The sequence below is a fragment of the Delphinus delphis genome, chromosome 19 (genome assembly GCF_949987515.2).
Source record: "Delphinus delphis chromosome 19, mDelDel1.2, whole genome shotgun sequence".
In the NCBI taxonomy this organism is placed as follows: domain Eukaryota; kingdom Metazoa; phylum Chordata; class Mammalia; order Artiodactyla; family Delphinidae; genus Delphinus; species Delphinus delphis.
The window spans coordinates 50,394,746-50,411,582 of NC_082701.1; the positions used below are offsets into that span (position 1 = coordinate 50,394,746).

Below are 16,837 nucleotides of genomic sequence, written 5' to 3' on the forward strand. Positions count from 1 at the left end.
CAGCCCGATGGTTGGGCCCGGAAGCCACGCCCCCTCAGTCGCTCTCCCTGCGCTCGGTCCTCCGCGAGCCCCCAAGTCCAGCTCTCTTCCCCCCACCCCGCTCATCGGGGCTTCCTCTCACCGCCTTCCTATCTGGCCCACATCTAGGCGATCCCCGACTCCCTTCTTCATGGCGTCGCTTCTGTGCTGTGGGCCCAAGCTGGCCGCCTGCGGCATCGTCCTCAGCGCCTGGGGAGTGATCATGTTGGTGAGGGGACTGCCCGGCGACAACCGGAGAGGAGAGGGCCTGAGGGGCCCGGGTGTTGGAGGGCTGGAAGGCTAGGAGACACCAGGCGTTTGAAAGCAGCAGACAGGCCGGAGGGGGTGGTTGATTAGCCGCTGGAGAACGAGACAGAACTGAATTGAGAAATGGGGAATTGGAAGGGAGAGGGGGAGCTGAAGCTTGGAATGGGCCCGGGGGCTGGTCAATTTGGAGTACCCTCAAGGTAGGAGGAAGAAGAGCTACGTTCTTGAGAGATCCTTGAGCTGAATGGAGGGCAGTGGGGAAAGGGAGAGCTTGTTCCCGAAATGGATAGCTGGGTCTTGTTTCCCGAGGACTCTACCCGACCCACTTCAGGAAAAATAATATGGAGAAGTGCCGATTCCCTTTGACCCCCTCCTCCCTGTCCCGTGATAATGACGCCTCTGGAGAGGATGAAAATCTGGTTCCTGGTTGCTCATTATTCCTAACCCTTGCCCCAGCCAAGTCTTCTCTATGTCACCATTCATGCCCTGTTCCGGGTGACTGGAGTCCAAATCCGGCAACAGCCATCCCTAATCCCAGCTCATTCTGGTAATTCCCATACCCAGATGTTGTGGCAACATTCGAAGTGGGAGGAATTCAGGCAGTGACCAGGTCAGGTGCCTGAGTTCAACAACCTACCCTTTCCCTTTTTGCAGATAATGCTCGGAATCTTTTTCAATGTCCATTCCGCTGTGCTAATTGAAGACGTTCCCTTAACGGAGAAAGATTTTGAGTAAGTGCAGAGGCGGGGGAAGTGGTCAGAATTATGGGCGGGGAATTGCAGGAGGCTGGATGCTTGGGGCCCAGAGGCTAGGGAACTGGCTGCTCTGTTTAGCGCACAGGAGCAGTCTTGGGAGTCAGACCTCAGCGGCCATCCTAAACCCACCGCTTTAGGTGTGGCTTCTTTAGGTATTTTCCTTGATTTCTCTGTGCCTCCTCCACCTATGCAAAGTGTATGCTATAACAGAACTCACCCCATAGGGTTATGAAGATTAAGATAATACACGTAAAAGCGTTTAGAACGGTTACCCGGCACATAGTAAGTGCTCTGTAAATGTTGGCTGCTGTTAATAATGTTTCCGATATTTCTCTGCCTAATCCCCACCCCTAGGAATGGCCCCCAGAACATATACAACCTTTACGAGCAAGTCAGCTACAACTGTTTCATCGCCGCGGGCCTTTACCTCCTCCTCGGAGGCTTCTCTTTCTGCCAAGTTCGGCTCAATAAGCGCAAGGAATACATGGTGCGCTAGAGCACCGTCGCGTTCCCCCTCTCCAGCCCCCTCCTCTATTTAAAGACTCCCCCCACCCAGTCACAACCCCCCCCCACCCCCAGTCTGGCGCCCTCTGCGGACTGGGTTTCCCTGGCGATAGACTGAATCCCTTGTTCTTCAACCTCTGGCGCCCGGCTCCAGTGGAGGGAGGTCGGGGCTGGCCGTTCCCTGTCCCTCCGGCCCCCTCGCCTTGTCTCGTTACACAATAAAGAGAAACTGCTCTCTTAAGCCTCGTGTGTGTGCATGGGTTGCGGGGCAGGCATCCGGGCTGGAGCTCGGATTCCAAATAGGCAGTCCCGACCCCTCGACGGAAGTGGAGTGAAGCCGGGCCGGAAGCGAGGCGGTGTCTTCCACTCTCCTTCCCGCGCGCCGAGGCGGTGAGGCGGTGAGCGGCCGAGCTGGAGCCAATCAGCTGCGGGAAGGGGCGGGACTTCCTGCGCGGGGGCTGGAGCCGTTCGATCGCCCTGCTCTCCGTGGTCCCGGCTCCGAGGTAGCGGCGGCGGCAACGTCTCCGTGAGGAGGCGCGCGGGGCCATGACGTCAGCGTCTACAAAGGTTCGACCTCCCTCGCGGACAGCGCTCCCTGGCGGCCACGGGAGGGCGGGGCCCCCAAGTTGGCTCCCGGCTCTTCCATCCCGGGCGAGGGGCGGGCGGGAGTCCAGCCTGGGGTGGGGCTAGGGGCTCCGGGCGGTCCGGCGCGGCACTGTGCGCCGGCCCCCCGTAATGCTGCCCCGCCCCCCAGGTCGGAGAGATCTTCTCCGCGGCGGGCGCCGCCTTCACGAAGCTCGGGGAGCTGACCATGCAGCTGCATCCCGTGGCCGACTCTTCCCCCGCGGGGTACGTGAGCCCGGGCTGGGAGATGGACGCTGAGAGCGGACGCTGGGTCTCGATCACAGACACCGACACTCTCTAGGGCAGGGACAGATGTTAGTTTCCCTTTGTGCCTGGCACAGCGCAGAGTAGGTGTTAATAAATGATTGTTGAATGAATGAATGACAGATAAACCACAGACCGAGGCTCATAATCCGGACTCATTTCACAGCCCTGCCCTGCTGCGAACTGGTAGACCATAGACCGCCACCACTACCCACACCACACCACCCCCCAAATCATGTGGAATTCTGTCAGACTGCAGCAGACTGTGTTTAGAAGCTCTGTCTGTAAGACCCCCACTTGTTGGATGGGTTTCAGTGGGCTGTTTACATAAGCAGCTGTTTCACGTTGATGGGGGAGAAGTTTTCTTCTAAGGTGGCGGTTGTTTCAATATCTTGTGGTTGGGGGTCCGCAGGGTTCCCACGGCGCCTTAAGAATTTTCTTTTTTGCTTTTGTTTTTGTTTTTTTAAGGAGGACCTCTTTATGCAAGGGGCCCCAGGCATCGCGGGGAGGAGGCTGGTTGCTGTGGAATGCGTAGCCTGTGGGCTGGCTCCACACCCCTCTTCCTCCCACTTTCGCTATTCCCTTCTCCCCTTCTGACAGTGCCAAGTGGACGGAGACGGAGATAGAGATGCTGAGGGCTGCTGTGAAGCGATTTGGGGACGATCTTAATCACATCAGCTGTGTCATCAAGGAACGGACAGTGTGAGGGAGGGTTGGCTGGCAGAGAAAGGGCGGGTGGGCAGCTTTCTTCCTCCATACCCATTGTTCCATCTTCCTCAAACTCCCTTCCAGCTCAACATCTTTCCTACTTTGTTGCTAGTTTTGTTAGCAACAAAGTCCCTGGAGAACTGAAAGAATAAAAGAATTGTCACAATTGGTCAGAAGTCACTAAAATGCTGTGGTAATCAGGACCTTACAAGAATTTGATTTTAGGTTTCCAGAGACACCCAATAATTGAATTTGGTAATAGGAAGTCCCTGGTTATTTATACAGATCTTTTGAGACTCTACTGTGGTGTTTCCAGGGATATTATGGTTCTGAGCTAGTGGATCAGGATCTATTAATAAGTCTCAATCTCCCGGTAGGTCACCCAGGCTTACCTGGTAGCCTTCCACATTCATACATCTCTCCCAGAAGAGAAGTAGAAGACGGGCCTTTCCCACTCTCAGTTGGACTCCACTCTTCAGGCTCCATTTGCCCTAAGTGACTGCAAGGCTTCAGGAAAACGAGGACCCTAGCAAAGAGTCGGGGCCCTCACCTGGATTCTTATGAAGGGGCTCCCCAGTGTTCTTTCAGAGTTGCCCATTGCCCCTGTCCTCCCCTCCCTGCTTCCCTTAGCCTCTCTGATGACTCCCTTCCTAGCTTGCTCTCTCTTCTCTTCAGGGCTCAGATAAAGGCCACCGTGAAACGCAAGGTATATGAAGACTCCGGCATCCCCCTTCCAGCTGATTCACCCAAGAAAGGGCCCAAGAAGGTGGCATCTGGTGTCTTGTCGCCTCCTCCAGCTGCCCCTCCACCAAGCAGCTCCAGTGCCCCTGAGGCCGGCGGTCCCCCCATAAAGAAACAGAAGGCTGGTAAGGGCTGTGGAGTTGGTGCCTGGGGATTAAAGGTCCCATCTGAGGTTCAGTGAGAGAGTTGGGCTTGGGTCAAAGGACAGATCTCTTTTCCTCTCCCAGTGAAGGTTCCCAGAGGGTGGCTGGGGTAGGGGAGGGAGGGAGGGAGAGCGGGAGAGCTTGAAACTTGGGGAAGTGGGCGGGTTGGGGGGGACCATCAGGGAACCTAGAACCTAGGTTGTGCCCCTCTCCCAGATGTGACACTCAGTGCTCTGAATGACTCGGACGCCAACAGTGACCTGGTGGATATCGAAGGGCTAGGAGAAACTCCTCCAGCCAAGAAACTCAACTTCGACCAGGGTAGGAGTCCTCCTCCTCCCACAACAGCTGAAGGGGTGGGGGAGGGTCTCAGCAGGATCCCCCTCCCAGGGGCTGTGGAAGAGAAGGTTCCCTCCTGTGCATGCAGGGGATTGGGTCTGCAAAGAGCTGGTGCTCTAGGGAGGTGGGAGTCATACTTGGAGCTCGCCCCATCTCGGCCCATTTTACTTCCTGTTCCAGACAGCCTGACCCTGGATTCTGGCCTTCTCTTGACCTCCGCTGATCCTCCTCTGCTCTCTTGCTGAGCCTTCCACCTCTCACCCCTTTCACTGTTCACCCTGGACCTGTGGACCGGTTGGGACTCTGAGCAAGGCCTGCATGAGAGAGGGTGGAAAGGCTGCCGGGTGGCCCACCTTGCTGTTGCTGTATGAGCATCTTCCTTCAACCCCTATGACCCCCAACTGATGGACATTTTTATACGGAAAACAGTAAAGATCTCCCTCTCAGCTTGGTGCCTTCAGCCTGACATTACTGGAGTGCAAGGGACACCTCCCTCTCTCCTTAGACCCCGGGGCTCAGCCCCTCCTCAGCAGCTCTCACCACCCTGCCTGGAGCAGCACAGCCAATATTGGCAGGCTTTCTTCCCAGTGCCAATATTTCTGTGCTGCTAGAGCCAGGGGAGCTGGGTGTGGGCAACAAAGGTTCCACTTTGCTCTCTGAAGGCAGCACTTACTCCGGGGTCTCTGGCAGGCAGTACTCCTGAGACTACCCTGGGGATTTCAGAAGGGCAGCTTCCAGTGATTTCACACCTCCATTTCCACCCTCATCCCCCACCCCCGCCACCTCACCAGAAGGCCCCAGATGTTTTTCGTGTCGCTTCTCCAGGGTGGCCTCCCCGGCCAGGCCTCAGCGGTGCCTCCCCCACCCTCGCTCTAACACCACAGTGTGGTTTGGACGTGGCCACAGTGCCGTACAAACCACAGTGTGCTGCTGGGGCGGGAGCAGGACTGGGGTGGGTTGAGAAGAAGGGAGCACGAGGCAGTGCTGTGAAGACCCCTACCACCAAGGGTGGGAAGGTTAAAAGGCAAACATGGCCCCAAGAAGCGTTGGGGAAAACAAGAAACCAGAGCTAGAAGCTGAGCAGGCAACTGGAGGGAGAGGGGCCTAAGGGGTGAGCTCGCAGTGTAATAAGACTGGAACCATCTTCCTTGTAGGAACTCTGCTCAGGGGATCCCTAGGGTGGGGTCAGAGGCAGAGGAAGCAGGGAATGACTGGGGGGGACCAACAGACTGCCTCTCGACTCAGCAAGGGCAGGGACCCAAGGCTTCCTGTGTCCGTTCCTCCCCTCCCTGGGTCAGAACCCAAGAGAAAGCAAGGAGAGACAGAAGGCCAAGGACAGCAGGGTTGGGAGTTGGCAGTCCAGAGGTGGTGGGGCCGGAACATGGTCGGGAGAGGGGGGCCGGAAGTCGCCCTGGGCCCTGGGCCTGCCACAAGATGGAGGCCAAAGGCAGGAAATGGAGGCCAGGGGGAAAGGGGAGCAGCAGGGCACAGGAAGAGGGCCATCTGGACCTGGGGGCCAGGTAGTCCACCCCCAGCACTGTCCCCACTCCCCGTGGACCCCCAGGACCCAAGTCCCACCCCCCGCAACAACCCCCCCCCAGCCCCTTCACCAGGCCCAGGAAGGCAGGCCCACCCCAGAAAGCCACGTTTAAGCTGAGACAAACATGCCTCTCCCCACCCCCACCCTAGGCCTTCCCTCAGCCTTTTTCTCCTGTCCAGGACTTGATTTTTAAAAAACACCCACCAGAAAGCAAAATCCAAGGGCCAAGACCCCTTCCGCAAATCACAATAATATCCCCTAAAACCCAAAAGTTATCCTCCTACCTCCCATCCCACCCTTTACCACCCCCACCTTCCGACACACCCCCCAAAACTCTTAGCAATCAAAAAGATCTAAGATGGTGGTGTAAGCAGAGTTTTCAGGCCCCGGGGGATGCCGGACCCCCTCGGTCGAGACCCCTATCTGTCCAGCATCAAATCCTGCCAAGGCCTTCTGCTCCTCACGCCACCCCCGTACCCCCAAAACCGAACAGCTGCCCCCAACTCCCATCCTCGGCAGAGCCTTTGTGGGGATGAAACAGAAATCAAACACTATACTAACGGCTGGGGATGTTGGGGGGCCCTCTGGCCTGTCTTTGGTTTCCATCTGGGGGACTCCAGTTTCGGGGTGTAAGAGAAAGCCTCTCCAATCATCCCCCCAGTTTCAAGGCTGACAAAGCCCGACCCCACCCCAGCACGCACCTCCAAACCTCCCCCCCAACCGCCACGTCTCTCCTGAAAACAGGGGACACTTTCCTCCCCACTTACCTCAGCTACTCTCCCCTGAGATCCTGGTCCCCTATTTTGAAGGGAACAAAATTTGGGGTGCATCCCTCACATTTGGGGTGCAGGAGAAAGGAGCCGCCCCAGTCGCATCGCTGGCCTCCTTCCTCTCGGCTGGCTCAGGGAGTGGGGAGTGCCCTAGGGAGGGGGGACCCCCACAAGAGAGCACATGAGGGGGCTCCTCCACTCCCAGTCAGAATTGGGGACACCCCCCCCCAAACCCGTCCCAGCCCATCCGTCTCCAACTCGGCGGGAGAGGCAGCTGCAATGCCCCAGTCAGATTCCCCCAACACTACATTCCTCACCCCATCTAGAGGGGTCCCGGGGGCCCCAAAAAATCCCAAAAAAATCTAGGATGTTGGCTGGACGGTTCTGGACTAGCTCCCCAAATTTGGGGTCCTCAGATCCCCCCGTTTTTTCAGGAAAATTCCGTCTTTCACCTGCCTCCCGCCAGCCCTGCTCTGTCCCGATGCCAATTTTGGAAGTCACTCCCTCCTTCCTCCTCCCCGTCTCTCCAGGCCCCCCCCCACCCCCCCGCTCGGGGGCTAGGGTCCAGGACACCTGGCTTCCAGGCCGGGGGAGGGGGGCACTCCTCGAAGGGCTAGGGGCCAGGAGGTCAAGCTCATAGCCCCAGTCTTAGGGAAGCAGGAAAGCCCGATCCTCCCTTCCCCTCCCCCCTGGCTGGTCTCCGTGGTGGTTTAGGAAAGCCTGGAGGATTGGAATCTGCCATTGCTGTTGCACAGGCAGTTTTTTTCCTTGGGTTGGGGGGGTGGGCGGTGGGAGGGAGAGAGGGGAGGAGAGCCAAAGAGAGCAGGGACCGGGGTGTGCAGAGCTGGCCTGGATTACCCCCCAGCCCCTGCTGCCGTGGGGAACCCCCCCCATCTCACCCACACTCCCAGTCCTCTGTCTGCTTTCTGTTTGGGGCTCTTATCCTAGAAAATCAGGGTACAAGATTCCCCTCCTTGTACCTCACTACCACCTCTCCTTGCACAGTTCCAACAGACTGCCCTAGTCAGGGGTGTCCACTTTACCACAACACACTCCATTTCCCCCCCATCTGCCCCCAAACCAAGGTATGTGCCCTTAAGAAATTGGGGTTCAGAGTTTGAAACCACCTTTTCTCCCTCAGATCTATCCAGGCCACATAGAAATAAGGGGAGATACACTCCCTTTCCGAATTTCGTCCTTCAAATCCTGGGAATATTTGGAGGTTCACTAAAGAAAGAGACTTCTAGAATCTGGGGTGAGCGGGAGCTATAAGCAAAGGACATCCCAAAGCAGCATCATGCTCCAAATTAAGTGAACCCTAAAATCAATCTCACCTCACGATCCATCACTCAGTTACACCAAATGCACCCAAAGAGTGGCAAAACACCCCAAAATAAGGACACCCCAAAACTTTAGTCTCCTACCCTGGGCCCTCATCTTGTTTCTCCCCCTGGAAAAAGCCTCCTGGCTCTCAGTGCATACACAGAAATATCCCCCTCCTCAAAGTAAGTTTGCACAACATTCAAATATAAAGCTTTGCTCCCCGCAAGGACCCACAACCACAGAAGGCCTTCAAACTTGCTCCCAGGTTCCTATTACGTTCCACCTCAAGCTAATAAAAACCCCAAATTGAATTTCATGTCCCCCCAAATATAATCTGAACCTCAAAACTTATCTGGCACCCCAAAACAGACTGCACCCCAAAACCAGCACAATTACTCCACTTGAAATCAGATTGTCCACATACACTGATGACTATGAATCCCCAAAACAAAATCCTCATCCACCTCTGAAAAACACCTAGCAGGTTCCCCTGATATTCCAAGATGACAAACTCCAAATTGTGGGTGTCAGAACCCCTAGAACTAACTAACGTAGCTTCAAAATCAGCTCCATACCTCAGACTTACTACTGGCCCTCAACCCTGAATGCAGGCTTCAGGGCCCAGAACAAACTAACTCAACACCCCATAGTAAACATGCACCCCACAATTGACAAATTGACCAGACAACACAAAAGTAACTCCATCCTGATACCAAAGGGAGCCCCCAGTCTAACTCCCACCTCCAACTGGGCAGAGACCAAAGCAACCCTCATTTGCAAAAGCCACCTCACCACCGTGAATCCCCAGTGGTTCCCCATTCCCAGTTTCTCAGCAGTTGTTTCCTGCACCCAAATAAAGACACCCTCACATCTGAAGGGGAGGGCCCCAGGCCTCGATATGCAGCTCCACGGATAATGGTCAGTCATTACTGGGCAACGGTAGACTCTCCTGAGCCCAGATGCAAGTCCCGCTTTGCAGCTGAACTCAGCTCTTGCCCCACTTCTCCAAATGAACCTTGCCCCACCAACTCTCCCCAAACAAAATACGAGGGTGTGACCCGTGCTTATCTTCCAGATCAGGGACTTAAATTGGGGTTATCAGCCCCTCCTGCCCTCTCTCCCTTCTTTTACCCTGAGACCCTCCCTGTTTCCCCTCTGTCTGTTCACTGCACCCAACTTTCATATTAATGTTCACTAAAAAGTCACCTCTAAAGACGGATAATAGTATCTAGCTTAAAAGAATAGAAACCCTGGGCTCCCAGGACTCAGATCCCGCTCCTTGTCCCACTCATTTCCCTTGTTCCCAAAGCCCGCGGATTTCTCACCCCAGATAGGAAACCCATCCTCGGAGGAAAGTCCCCTCTGTCGCCTAACTCTCCCTCCCTCCGCCCAACCCTAGTCCCCTGGACAAAATAAACCAGAGCAAAGAGGGGGAGAACGAAGGTTTCAGCCGCTCAGACCTAATCGATCCTGCGCCCCCGTTTGAGTGGACCCCCAGCCGGGTGGAGAAGACGGGCGAGGCGAGGCTAGTGCTCGTCCGCCCCCTCGTGGAAGGAGCCAAACATTGCCGAGCTTTGCCTACTTGCCGCGCTGGACCCCGGCGTCCCGCCAGCCTCCAAGCGTAGCCGACGGGCGGATGCCCGAGGCCCTAAAGATCTGGGACTGGGGGAGGGCGAAAGGGCTTTGGGCGGGAGTCTGTCTCGCTGGATCCCTAAAAGGATTCAAAAGAGAGTCGGGAGCGAAAGACCGGACCCTAGGTCTCCTGAGCGTCGTCTCTCGGCCCCCACCAGGGGCTTTCCCCACCTCCTCGAGGGGAAGCAGCTGGCGGAGCCGTCCGGTCGCAGGACAATGGAAGGAAACGAACTAGAAATCATATCCGCCCCCTCCCTACCGCGCCCGGCCAGAGCCCCTCTTTTGCAGGCCCCGCTAGAGGAGCCTGTTGAATGACCACACCCTCCCTCTGTCTGAGACCCCACGGGAGCCCACTATCACCTCCCCAAACCTAGTTCCTATTTGGGCTCCCCTTTATCTCCCTTAATACCGTACACTGGAAGGGGGAGTTTTGCTGTATTCACTCTCCTGTAACAGGTTCCTTCCTAAAGCCAACACACCAATTGTCGCTGTCCCAGGCCCCCCGACGACCCAGGTCACCCATATTTCCAATCTCAATATCCCCAACCTCCGCCCCAATTCCAATGTCCCATCAGTTCCACTTTCAGTGGCCCAAGACCCCTTACGTTACGACCACCTAGTGTTTCTGAGGTCCCGCCCTGGAGCCGGAGACCCCGCCCCGGGTTCGCCATCTGGAGAGCGAGGGAGGAAGGAAGGATACAGACCCAGGCGTTCACCCCACCTCCACCCCCGCCCCCGACATCCCGGCCAGATAAAGGAGCCGAGGCCAAGAGGGGAGAGAGACCCCGCCCCCCTTGAGAAGAAAGCTGAAGCCCCTGCAGGACGGGGGTAAGAACCAGAGACTGAGGGAGCCAGACTCCTGGGTCCCCCTAAGAGGGTTGGGGCTTGTTGATGGTAAGAAGACAGAGGCCCAGAAATTGAGCTAAACTAGGGATCCGGGACTAGAGAATGGACTTTCGTGATTCGGGGAAGGGAGCTTCGATTGGGATTTGGAGGGGTGTGGACCACGGGTCATCTGGGGTCTCCAGGCAGGATCGGACTCCTGAGACCAGGCGCGCGGTGGGGCAGAGGGGAAATGGGGGTGCTGGAAGGGCACTGGGAGTCTAAGTAAGGGCGCTGCGGGCCGGATTCCTCACACTTGCCATCGACGCCGCGGTGTGGGAACCTTCAACTCGCTCCAAGCGCTGTGGAATCTAGAGGAGGAAAGCGAGCGATGCTGTGGTTGAGGGTAGAAAGAACAAGATGAATTAAGTGAGGCTGCGTGAGCCGGGGCCGGGGGCTTGGCTCTAGCTGCACCTCAGCAGGAAGAGGCAAACTGCGGAAGGGCAGGCGTCTTAGGACGGCCTGGATCCCTGAGCCCTCTCCTTGGCACCCGCAGGCCTGCGTCGCCATGGGCTCCACCGCTGCCCCGGAGGGAACGCTGGGCTACGTCCGCGAGTTCACTCGCCACTCCTCCGACGTGCTCGGCAACCTGAATGAGCTGCGCCTGCGCGGGATCCTCACTGACGTCACGCTGCTGGTTGGCGGGCAACCCCTTCGAGCTCACAAGGCAGTTCTTATCGCCTGCAGGTTCGAGGGGTGGCTCAGGGGTGGGGTGGGACCAAATGGAAAAGGGGCGGAGCCCGAAGGTCTTTGGGAGGGAACCCGAAGCCAAACCTTCCAGAAGCAGGAGGCGGGGCGTCCGCGAATTGGGGGCGGGGTGAGAGTGGGGGAGGCGGGGCTTTGTACAGGGGCGCGTGTCTCCCTCGGTTCCCCAGCCCCTAACATGACCTATCTTTCCTCTCTCCAGTGGCTTCTTCTATTCAATTTTCCGAGGCCGTGCAGGAGTGGGGGTAGACGTGCTCTCCCTGCCCGGGGGCCCCGAAGCCGGAGGCTTCGCTCCTCTTCTGGACTTCATGTACACTTCACGCCTACGCCTCTCTCCGGCCACTGCACCAGCAGTCCTTGCGGCCGCCACCTACTTGCAGATGGAACACGTGGTCCAGGCATGCCACCGCTTCATCCAGGCCAGGTGAGGGAGCCCCAACTCGGTGTTCCTCATGGGTGAAGTGGCATCCTAGGTGTCAAGGGCAAAGGCCAAGATTAGGAAATAGCACTAATGTCCATCGCACTTTTCTCAGCTATGAACCTCTGGGCATCTCCCTGCGGCCCCTGGAGGCAGAACCCCCCACGCCCCCAACGGCCCCTCCGCCAGGCAGTCCCAGGCGCTCCGAAGGGCACCCAGACCCACCTACTGAGTCTCGCAGCTGCAGTCAAGGGCCCCCCAGTCCAGGCAGCCCAGACCCCAAGGCCTGCAACTGGAAAAAGTACAAGTTCATCGTGCTAAACTCTCAGGCCTCCCAAGCAGGGAGCCTGGCAGGGGAGAGGAGTTCTGGTCAACTTTGCTCCCAGGCCCGGCTCCCCAGTGGAGATGAGGCTTCCAGCAGCAGCAGCAGTGAAGAAGGACCCATTTCCGGTCCACAGAGCAGGTACAGAAACTGGAACCCCCCGCAATTTGTAGAGGCAGCCTCAGCTCAGAGGCACAGCCCTTGGGCCTGGGTGGTCAGGAACAGGGAGTGAAGGAGTGGGCTTCAGGGACACCAGCTCACCTTAGGGAGTTGGCCAGAGGTCAGGCTTACTCTGTAGGGTGGGACTTGGGCAGTGAAATTGGACATGGCACATTGGTCCATAGTGGCTCACCTCCAGAGGGTAGGCCTATGGCAACAAGTCTTCCAGGGGAGAACCCCACCACCGCCGCCGCCATATAATCTCTCCTAACCCTTGTCTCTGGGCCTTGACATCTGCCTAGGCTCTCTCCAACTGCTGCCACTGTACAGTTCAAATGTGGGGCTCCAGTCAATACCCCCCATCTCCTCACACCCCGGGCTCCAGAGACCACTGGGTCACACTCTGGGCGGGCTCATCCACCACCAGGTAAGAGCCCCTCCTTTTACCCCCTTCTTGGATTTTCTCCCATGGCTGCTCAAGGCCAGTTTAAAGGCCCAGTCCATTTCCTGCTGATTAGACTCACCTAGGGAGCTTTTAAAAATCCCATTGCCCAGGTCACACCCCATAGATCAGAAAGTCTGCAAGTGGGAGCCTGGCATCAGTACTTTTTAAAGCTTCCAGTGAACAGCACTGTTTGGGAACTTCTGGCCTATTTCCATCCAGGCCTGAGTGGTCAGCCCAGGGCTTGGCAAGGCCTCTCTGGCAAGCTGTCGCCCAGAGTGGTGCAAGAGAGGAGAGAGAAACAGAAACTTCCACCCACGAGTAGGGGCCTCCACCTACCACCACCGCTATTGGAGTGATTAGCAGAGTACTCTGGAATCAGACAGACATGGAGTCAGATCTTGGCTTGTCCTCTCAATAACCATGTGACCCCAAGCAAGTCAAATGAGCTCCAGAAGCCTTAACAGTAAATTGGGAAAAAGAAAACCCGCTACCGTGTGGTTTGAGGATTCACTGGTATTGTCATTACCCACCACCCTTCCCAGGAAGTGAATTTTTCAGCTGCCAGAGCTGTGAGGCTGTGGCTGGGTGCTCATCGGGGCTGGACCCCTTGGCTCCTGGGGATGAGGATAAGCCCTACAAGTGTCAGCTCTGCCGGTCTGCCTTCCGCTATAAGGGCAACCTGGCCAGCCACCGCACGGTGCACACAGGTAGGGGAGGAGCGGGGAGAGGGCCCTGGCCTTGGTGCCCACAGCCGTCCCCTGGTAGAGTCCCTGACCTCCCTTCCTCCCTGCCTCCAGGGGAAAAGCCCTACCACTGCTCCGTCTGCGGAGCCCGCTTTAACCGGCCGGCTAACCTAAAAACGCATAGCCGCATCCATTCGGGAGAGAAGCCCTACAAGTGTGAGACGTGCGGCTCGCGCTTTGTACAGGTACGGCGCCCGTTTCAGAGACGGCTCGCAGGCAAATTTCCGAGAGGGCGAGGTGGGCCGAATGGGGAGGGTTCTGTCCCTCCCATTGGCGCTGTCTGAGGTCCCCTCCTCTCCCAGGTAGCGCATCTGCGCGCGCACGTGCTGATCCACACCGGGGAGAAGCCCTATCCTTGCCCCACCTGCGGGACTCGCTTCCGCCACCTACAGACCCTCAAGAGCCACGTTCGCATCCACACGGGAGAGAAGCCTTACCACGTGAGTACCCGACCTGGCTTGACCCAAAGCCTTGGAATTACCTTCCGTTTACCGAGGGGCGGAGCTCTGAAAGGAGCCGGCCCAGCGGTTCTAGACCTGTTCGAGGTGGGCGGTGTCCTTGTGAGTAAGGGGCGGGGGCCGAGGGTAGGGGTGGCAGGTATAGAAGTTAGGCTCCTGGACGGGGCGCTACCCTCCTGGAGAGGAGCTGACGGATGGAGAAAGCTTTGCTGAAGAGGGCGGGGCGTAGCTCCTAGGCCTTCCCCTAAGGATTTGGGAGCATGTAGGGACTAAAGAGCTTCTCTAAGATAGAGTGCTGGGCGGTTCTCCTTTGCTCAACACCTAAAAGGTGGTCGTGCTTGGGGAGGGACCTGACTCAGCTGTCCTCCGACAGTGCGACCCCTGCAGTCTGCATTTCCGGCACAAGAGTCAACTTCGGCTGCATCTGCGCCAGAAACACGGAGCTGCTACCAACACCAAAGTGCACTACCACATTCTGGGGGGGCCCTAGCTGAGCGCCTGCCCAGGCCCCACTCCCTTCCTGGAAGACAGGAAAGCCGCGGCTCACGCCTGGGTTCGCTGTCAGGCTTGGGCATAGGGGTGTGCAAGGCCCCTCGATGTCAGCGACTTGCCACCACCTTAATTTCTCACTGGGGAGAGCAGGGGTGGCAGATCCCAACTTGATCTGCCTTTGTTTTGCTGGTCAAAACCTCTTCCCCACGATCACAATTGTTTCTGAGGAGAGAACGAGCTAGGAGCTGGAGGAGGGGAGAGACTGGAGGCCTGGTTTCTACCTGCAGCCCCCATCTCATTCGGTTTATCTGTAAATATAATTTATTGAGGCCTTTGGGTGGCACCAGGGCCTTCATTCTATTGCATTTCCCATGTCCCTCTTCCCCAAGTGTGATCAAAAGTGACCTGAAACACAGAATGTGAGGTCATGGCTCTGCCGGCAGAGATTAGCACTTGGCTGCCTCCTTTGGCGTGAGTGTTTTGTATTATTATTGTCATAACTTTTATCTTTAGAGTTGTTCTTTTCCTATTTGCTTGTTGGTTTGTTTCAAATGGAGAAAGGGGTTCTCTGTGTCCTACCCCTCCAATTCTAGGTCTGGAAACGTAATTTGTTCTAGGGCAGCTCTGGGAACATGTGGGTTTATGGAATTGGGTCAGGAACCCTCTCTGGTATTCTGAATGTTGTCGGTTTTCTAGCAGGCCAGCACTGGATTAGACTTTTTCTGTTCTTCAAGGGTTACAGGAACCTATGGTGAGCCTGAAGTGGAGGTAATAAGTACCTCCTAGAGGCAGTGGGTGTGGGCCTTTGTCAGTCTTGGAACTGGGGTGATGATTACAGGGGCTTTCTCTTATGTTCCTAACTGTCCCATTCGTCTGATCACCTAGGTCTGGCTCCACTGTGTCTGTTTGATAGAACTCACCCAGGAGCTTGAGTTGGGCCCACAATCCTCCCACTAGGGCCCGTTCTTAGCACTGAGTTGATCCCTCCATGCAGGAGAGATCTGAAATTCCTCACCAGAGATGATGCAATCTTTTCTGATTCTGCCCAGTCTCTAAGCATGTTATGACCTAGGGGAGAATTATGAAACCCTTTATCTTGACTAAACAGTAAAGAGTATGACTCATCCTTTACTGCAGAGGTGTCTGGGTTTGAATGTTCCTTGGGGTTCTACCTGAGATGAACCTGTTCTTCCTTTAGTAGGTTTTCGGACATCTTCTGGCAAGTGTCCAGATTCCAGAAACTTCTTTGCCTCTAGAAGTCACAGCTGCTTGGTAACTTTCTTACCTTAGAAAAGCTGGGTCTGTGACCTGGTCTTCCTGTCACTGCATTCCTGTCCGGAACCAGTGAAAGCACTAGAACCTTCCACAGGGAGAGAAAAGGGGTTGAGTTCCACTATGGATTTTCTGTAGTTTGGGATTATGATCGGAATTACTGTTGGGATTAGAGATTTAGAAGATTTAAAAGACTGACTGATGGACCCTCTAGTTGACCAAGTATCCAGGTAGGATTAAGAGGTTGGTTGAGGGGCAAAGTCTCTGGTGTAGGCCAAGTAGGTAGGAGGTTAGGAATGGGTTGCTTCTTAACTGTGTGGAATGTCTGGAATGTTAGATGATACTCTGAAGCCTTGATTTACAGTCCTGCCCCTGTTGCCCTGGGGGATTAGGGACATGGGGTGGAAGGTTAAAAAGCACTTTGAATTTGCAGGGTGGAGGTTCCTCAAGACAGGTCAGTACTAGTGGCTGTCACTTGGGGACTGGTGAGAGAGCTACTCTTCTCCCTCTTTGCCTCTTACTCCCCACTGCAGAATTGAAGGAGGTAGGGAAAGCAGAGGAGAGAGCTGAGAAGGAACCATGATTTTTTTTTTTTTTTTTTTTTTTTTTACCAGATTGGATGGGCAGGTGGAGAGTGCCAAGGGGTGGAGATGTTAGATCTTGCAAGATCAGAATCATGGAATAAAGAAGCCTCTCTGTGCTGCCTGTTGTGTCCTGGGTTCTTGCCTGTGGGGATCTGGGGACTGAGGGTTCTGAAGCTGGGGAAAGAGGGTATCCTATCCTTCCTGGATACCATCTTGGATTCTGTGCCCATCCCACTGTCCCATCCCACCAGACATTTTAAGTGGCCCTTGTTCTCCCCTTCCCTGCCCTTGCCTTCCGGATCATTGTGTAGGAACCAGTGACTTCATGAAGTTTCTCCGGAGCCACCTGCATCCTACTGCTCTGAAGTCACTTCCTGCCTGAGGTGTGGAGGCAGCAGGGAGAAACCAGGAAGCCACTAATAATACCAACATGTTGGGGGATGCATCTGTGCAGGAAAACTTAATGCCTGGACACCCTCTACCACCACCACCACCACAGAAAATGGATAGGACTTGGGTGCCATAAGGATAATAGGAGCTGGAGGTGGCAGTGAGAAGGCTGTGTGGTTAGAGCCAGCGTGCCAGCTCTACCCCTCCCCCAGCAGTGGTGTCTTGGAATCCATCCAGTGCCTAGTACACACTTCTCTCCCACCCTTTCCCCTGTCCTGTGTGTGTCATGGGTGCACAGCCTTGTTCTACCCAGAGGTTAAGGGGTCACTAATTCTGATA

General features: G+C 56.0%; 3 protein-coding genes and 1 long non-coding RNA gene across 7 annotated transcripts; 3 read left to right on the forward strand and 1 right to left on the reverse strand.

Annotated features, from left to right (window-relative positions):
- Positions 1-30: 30 nt before the first annotated feature.
- RNASEK (ribonuclease K) lies at positions 31-1,785 on the forward strand. Its single transcript, XM_059997278.1, has 3 exons — positions 31-247; positions 940-1,016; positions 1,395-1,785. Exons 1-3 carry the CDS (start codon positions 170-172, stop codon positions 1,534-1,536), a joined length of 297 nt encoding a protein of 98 aa, XP_059853261.1. The 5' UTR covers positions 31-169; the 3' UTR covers positions 1,537-1,785.
- Positions 1,786-1,962: 177 nt separating this feature from the next.
- BACC1 (BPTF associated chromatin complex component 1) lies at positions 1,963-4,803 on the forward strand. Of its 4 annotated transcripts, none has more exons than XM_059997280.1 (6): positions 1,963-2,111; positions 2,299-2,393; positions 3,033-3,134; positions 3,816-4,006; positions 4,241-4,345; positions 4,544-4,803. In XM_059997280.1, exons 1-6 carry the CDS (start codon positions 2,091-2,093, stop codon positions 4,606-4,608), a joined length of 579 nt encoding a protein of 192 aa, XP_059853263.1. In that variant the 5' UTR covers positions 1,963-2,090; the 3' UTR covers positions 4,609-4,803. The 4 variants fall into 4 exon arrangements, with proteins under 4 accessions (XP_059853263.1, XP_059853266.1, XP_059853264.1 ...); XM_059997281.1 differs by having other exon boundaries at positions 1,964-2,111; positions 4,548-4,803; XM_059997282.1 differs by having other exon boundaries at positions 2,040-2,111; positions 2,299-2,515.
- On the reverse strand, positions 2,526-7,066 carry LOC132414602 (uncharacterized). The gene is made up of 3 exons (XR_009516987.1): positions 6,671-7,066; positions 3,533-3,666; positions 2,526-3,280 (listed from the first exon to the last, which is right to left on the reverse strand). It is a non-coding gene; the product is annotated as an uncharacterized lncRNA (long non-coding RNA).
- Positions 7,067-10,392: 3,326 nt separating this feature from the next.
- Positions 10,393-16,225, forward strand: BCL6B (BCL6B transcription repressor). The gene is made up of 9 exons (XM_059996832.1): positions 10,393-10,456; positions 11,007-11,197; positions 11,418-11,639; positions 11,749-12,096; positions 12,417-12,541; positions 13,102-13,266; positions 13,357-13,487; positions 13,605-13,742; positions 14,134-16,225. Exons 2-9 carry the CDS (start codon positions 11,019-11,021, stop codon positions 14,248-14,250), a joined length of 1,425 nt encoding a protein of 474 aa, XP_059852815.1. The 5' UTR covers positions 10,393-10,456; positions 11,007-11,018; the 3' UTR covers positions 14,251-16,225.
- The last annotated feature ends 612 nt before the right edge of the window (positions 16,226-16,837 follow it).

Bases quoted from the DNA above. Each gene is read 5' to 3' on its own strand.
- RNASEK (XM_059997278.1), top strand. From the start codon at position 170: ATGGCGTCGCTTCTGTGCTGTGGGCCCAAGCTGGCCGCCTGCGGCATC. The intron at 248-939 runs GTGAGGGGACTG...CCCTTTTTGCAG, and splicing joins CCTGGGGAGTGATCATGTTG to ATAATGCTCGGAATCTTTTT. The intron at 1,017-1,394 runs GTAAGTGCAGAG...CCCCACCCCTAG, and splicing joins TTAACGGAGAAAGATTTTGA to GAATGGCCCCCAGAACATAT.
- BCL6B (XM_059996832.1), top strand. From the start codon at position 11,019: ATGGGCTCCACCGCTGCCCCGGAGGGAACGCTGGGCTACGTCCGCGAG. The intron at 11,640-11,748 runs GTGAGGGAGCCC...CACTTTTCTCAG, and splicing joins CACCGCTTCATCCAGGCCAG to CTATGAACCTCTGGGCATCT. The intron at 13,743-14,133 runs GTGAGTACCCGA...GTCCTCCGACAG, and splicing joins CGGGAGAGAAGCCTTACCAC to TGCGACCCCTGCAGTCTGCA.
- BACC1 (XM_059997280.1), top strand. From the start codon at position 2,091: ATGACGTCAGCGTCTACAAAG. The intron at 2,112-2,298 runs GTTCGACCTCCC...CCCGCCCCCCAG, and splicing joins TGACGTCAGCGTCTACAAAG to GTCGGAGAGATCTTCTCCGC. The intron at 3,135-3,815 runs GTGAGGGAGGGT...TCTTCTCTTCAG, and splicing joins GTCATCAAGGAACGGACAGT to GGCTCAGATAAAGGCCACCG.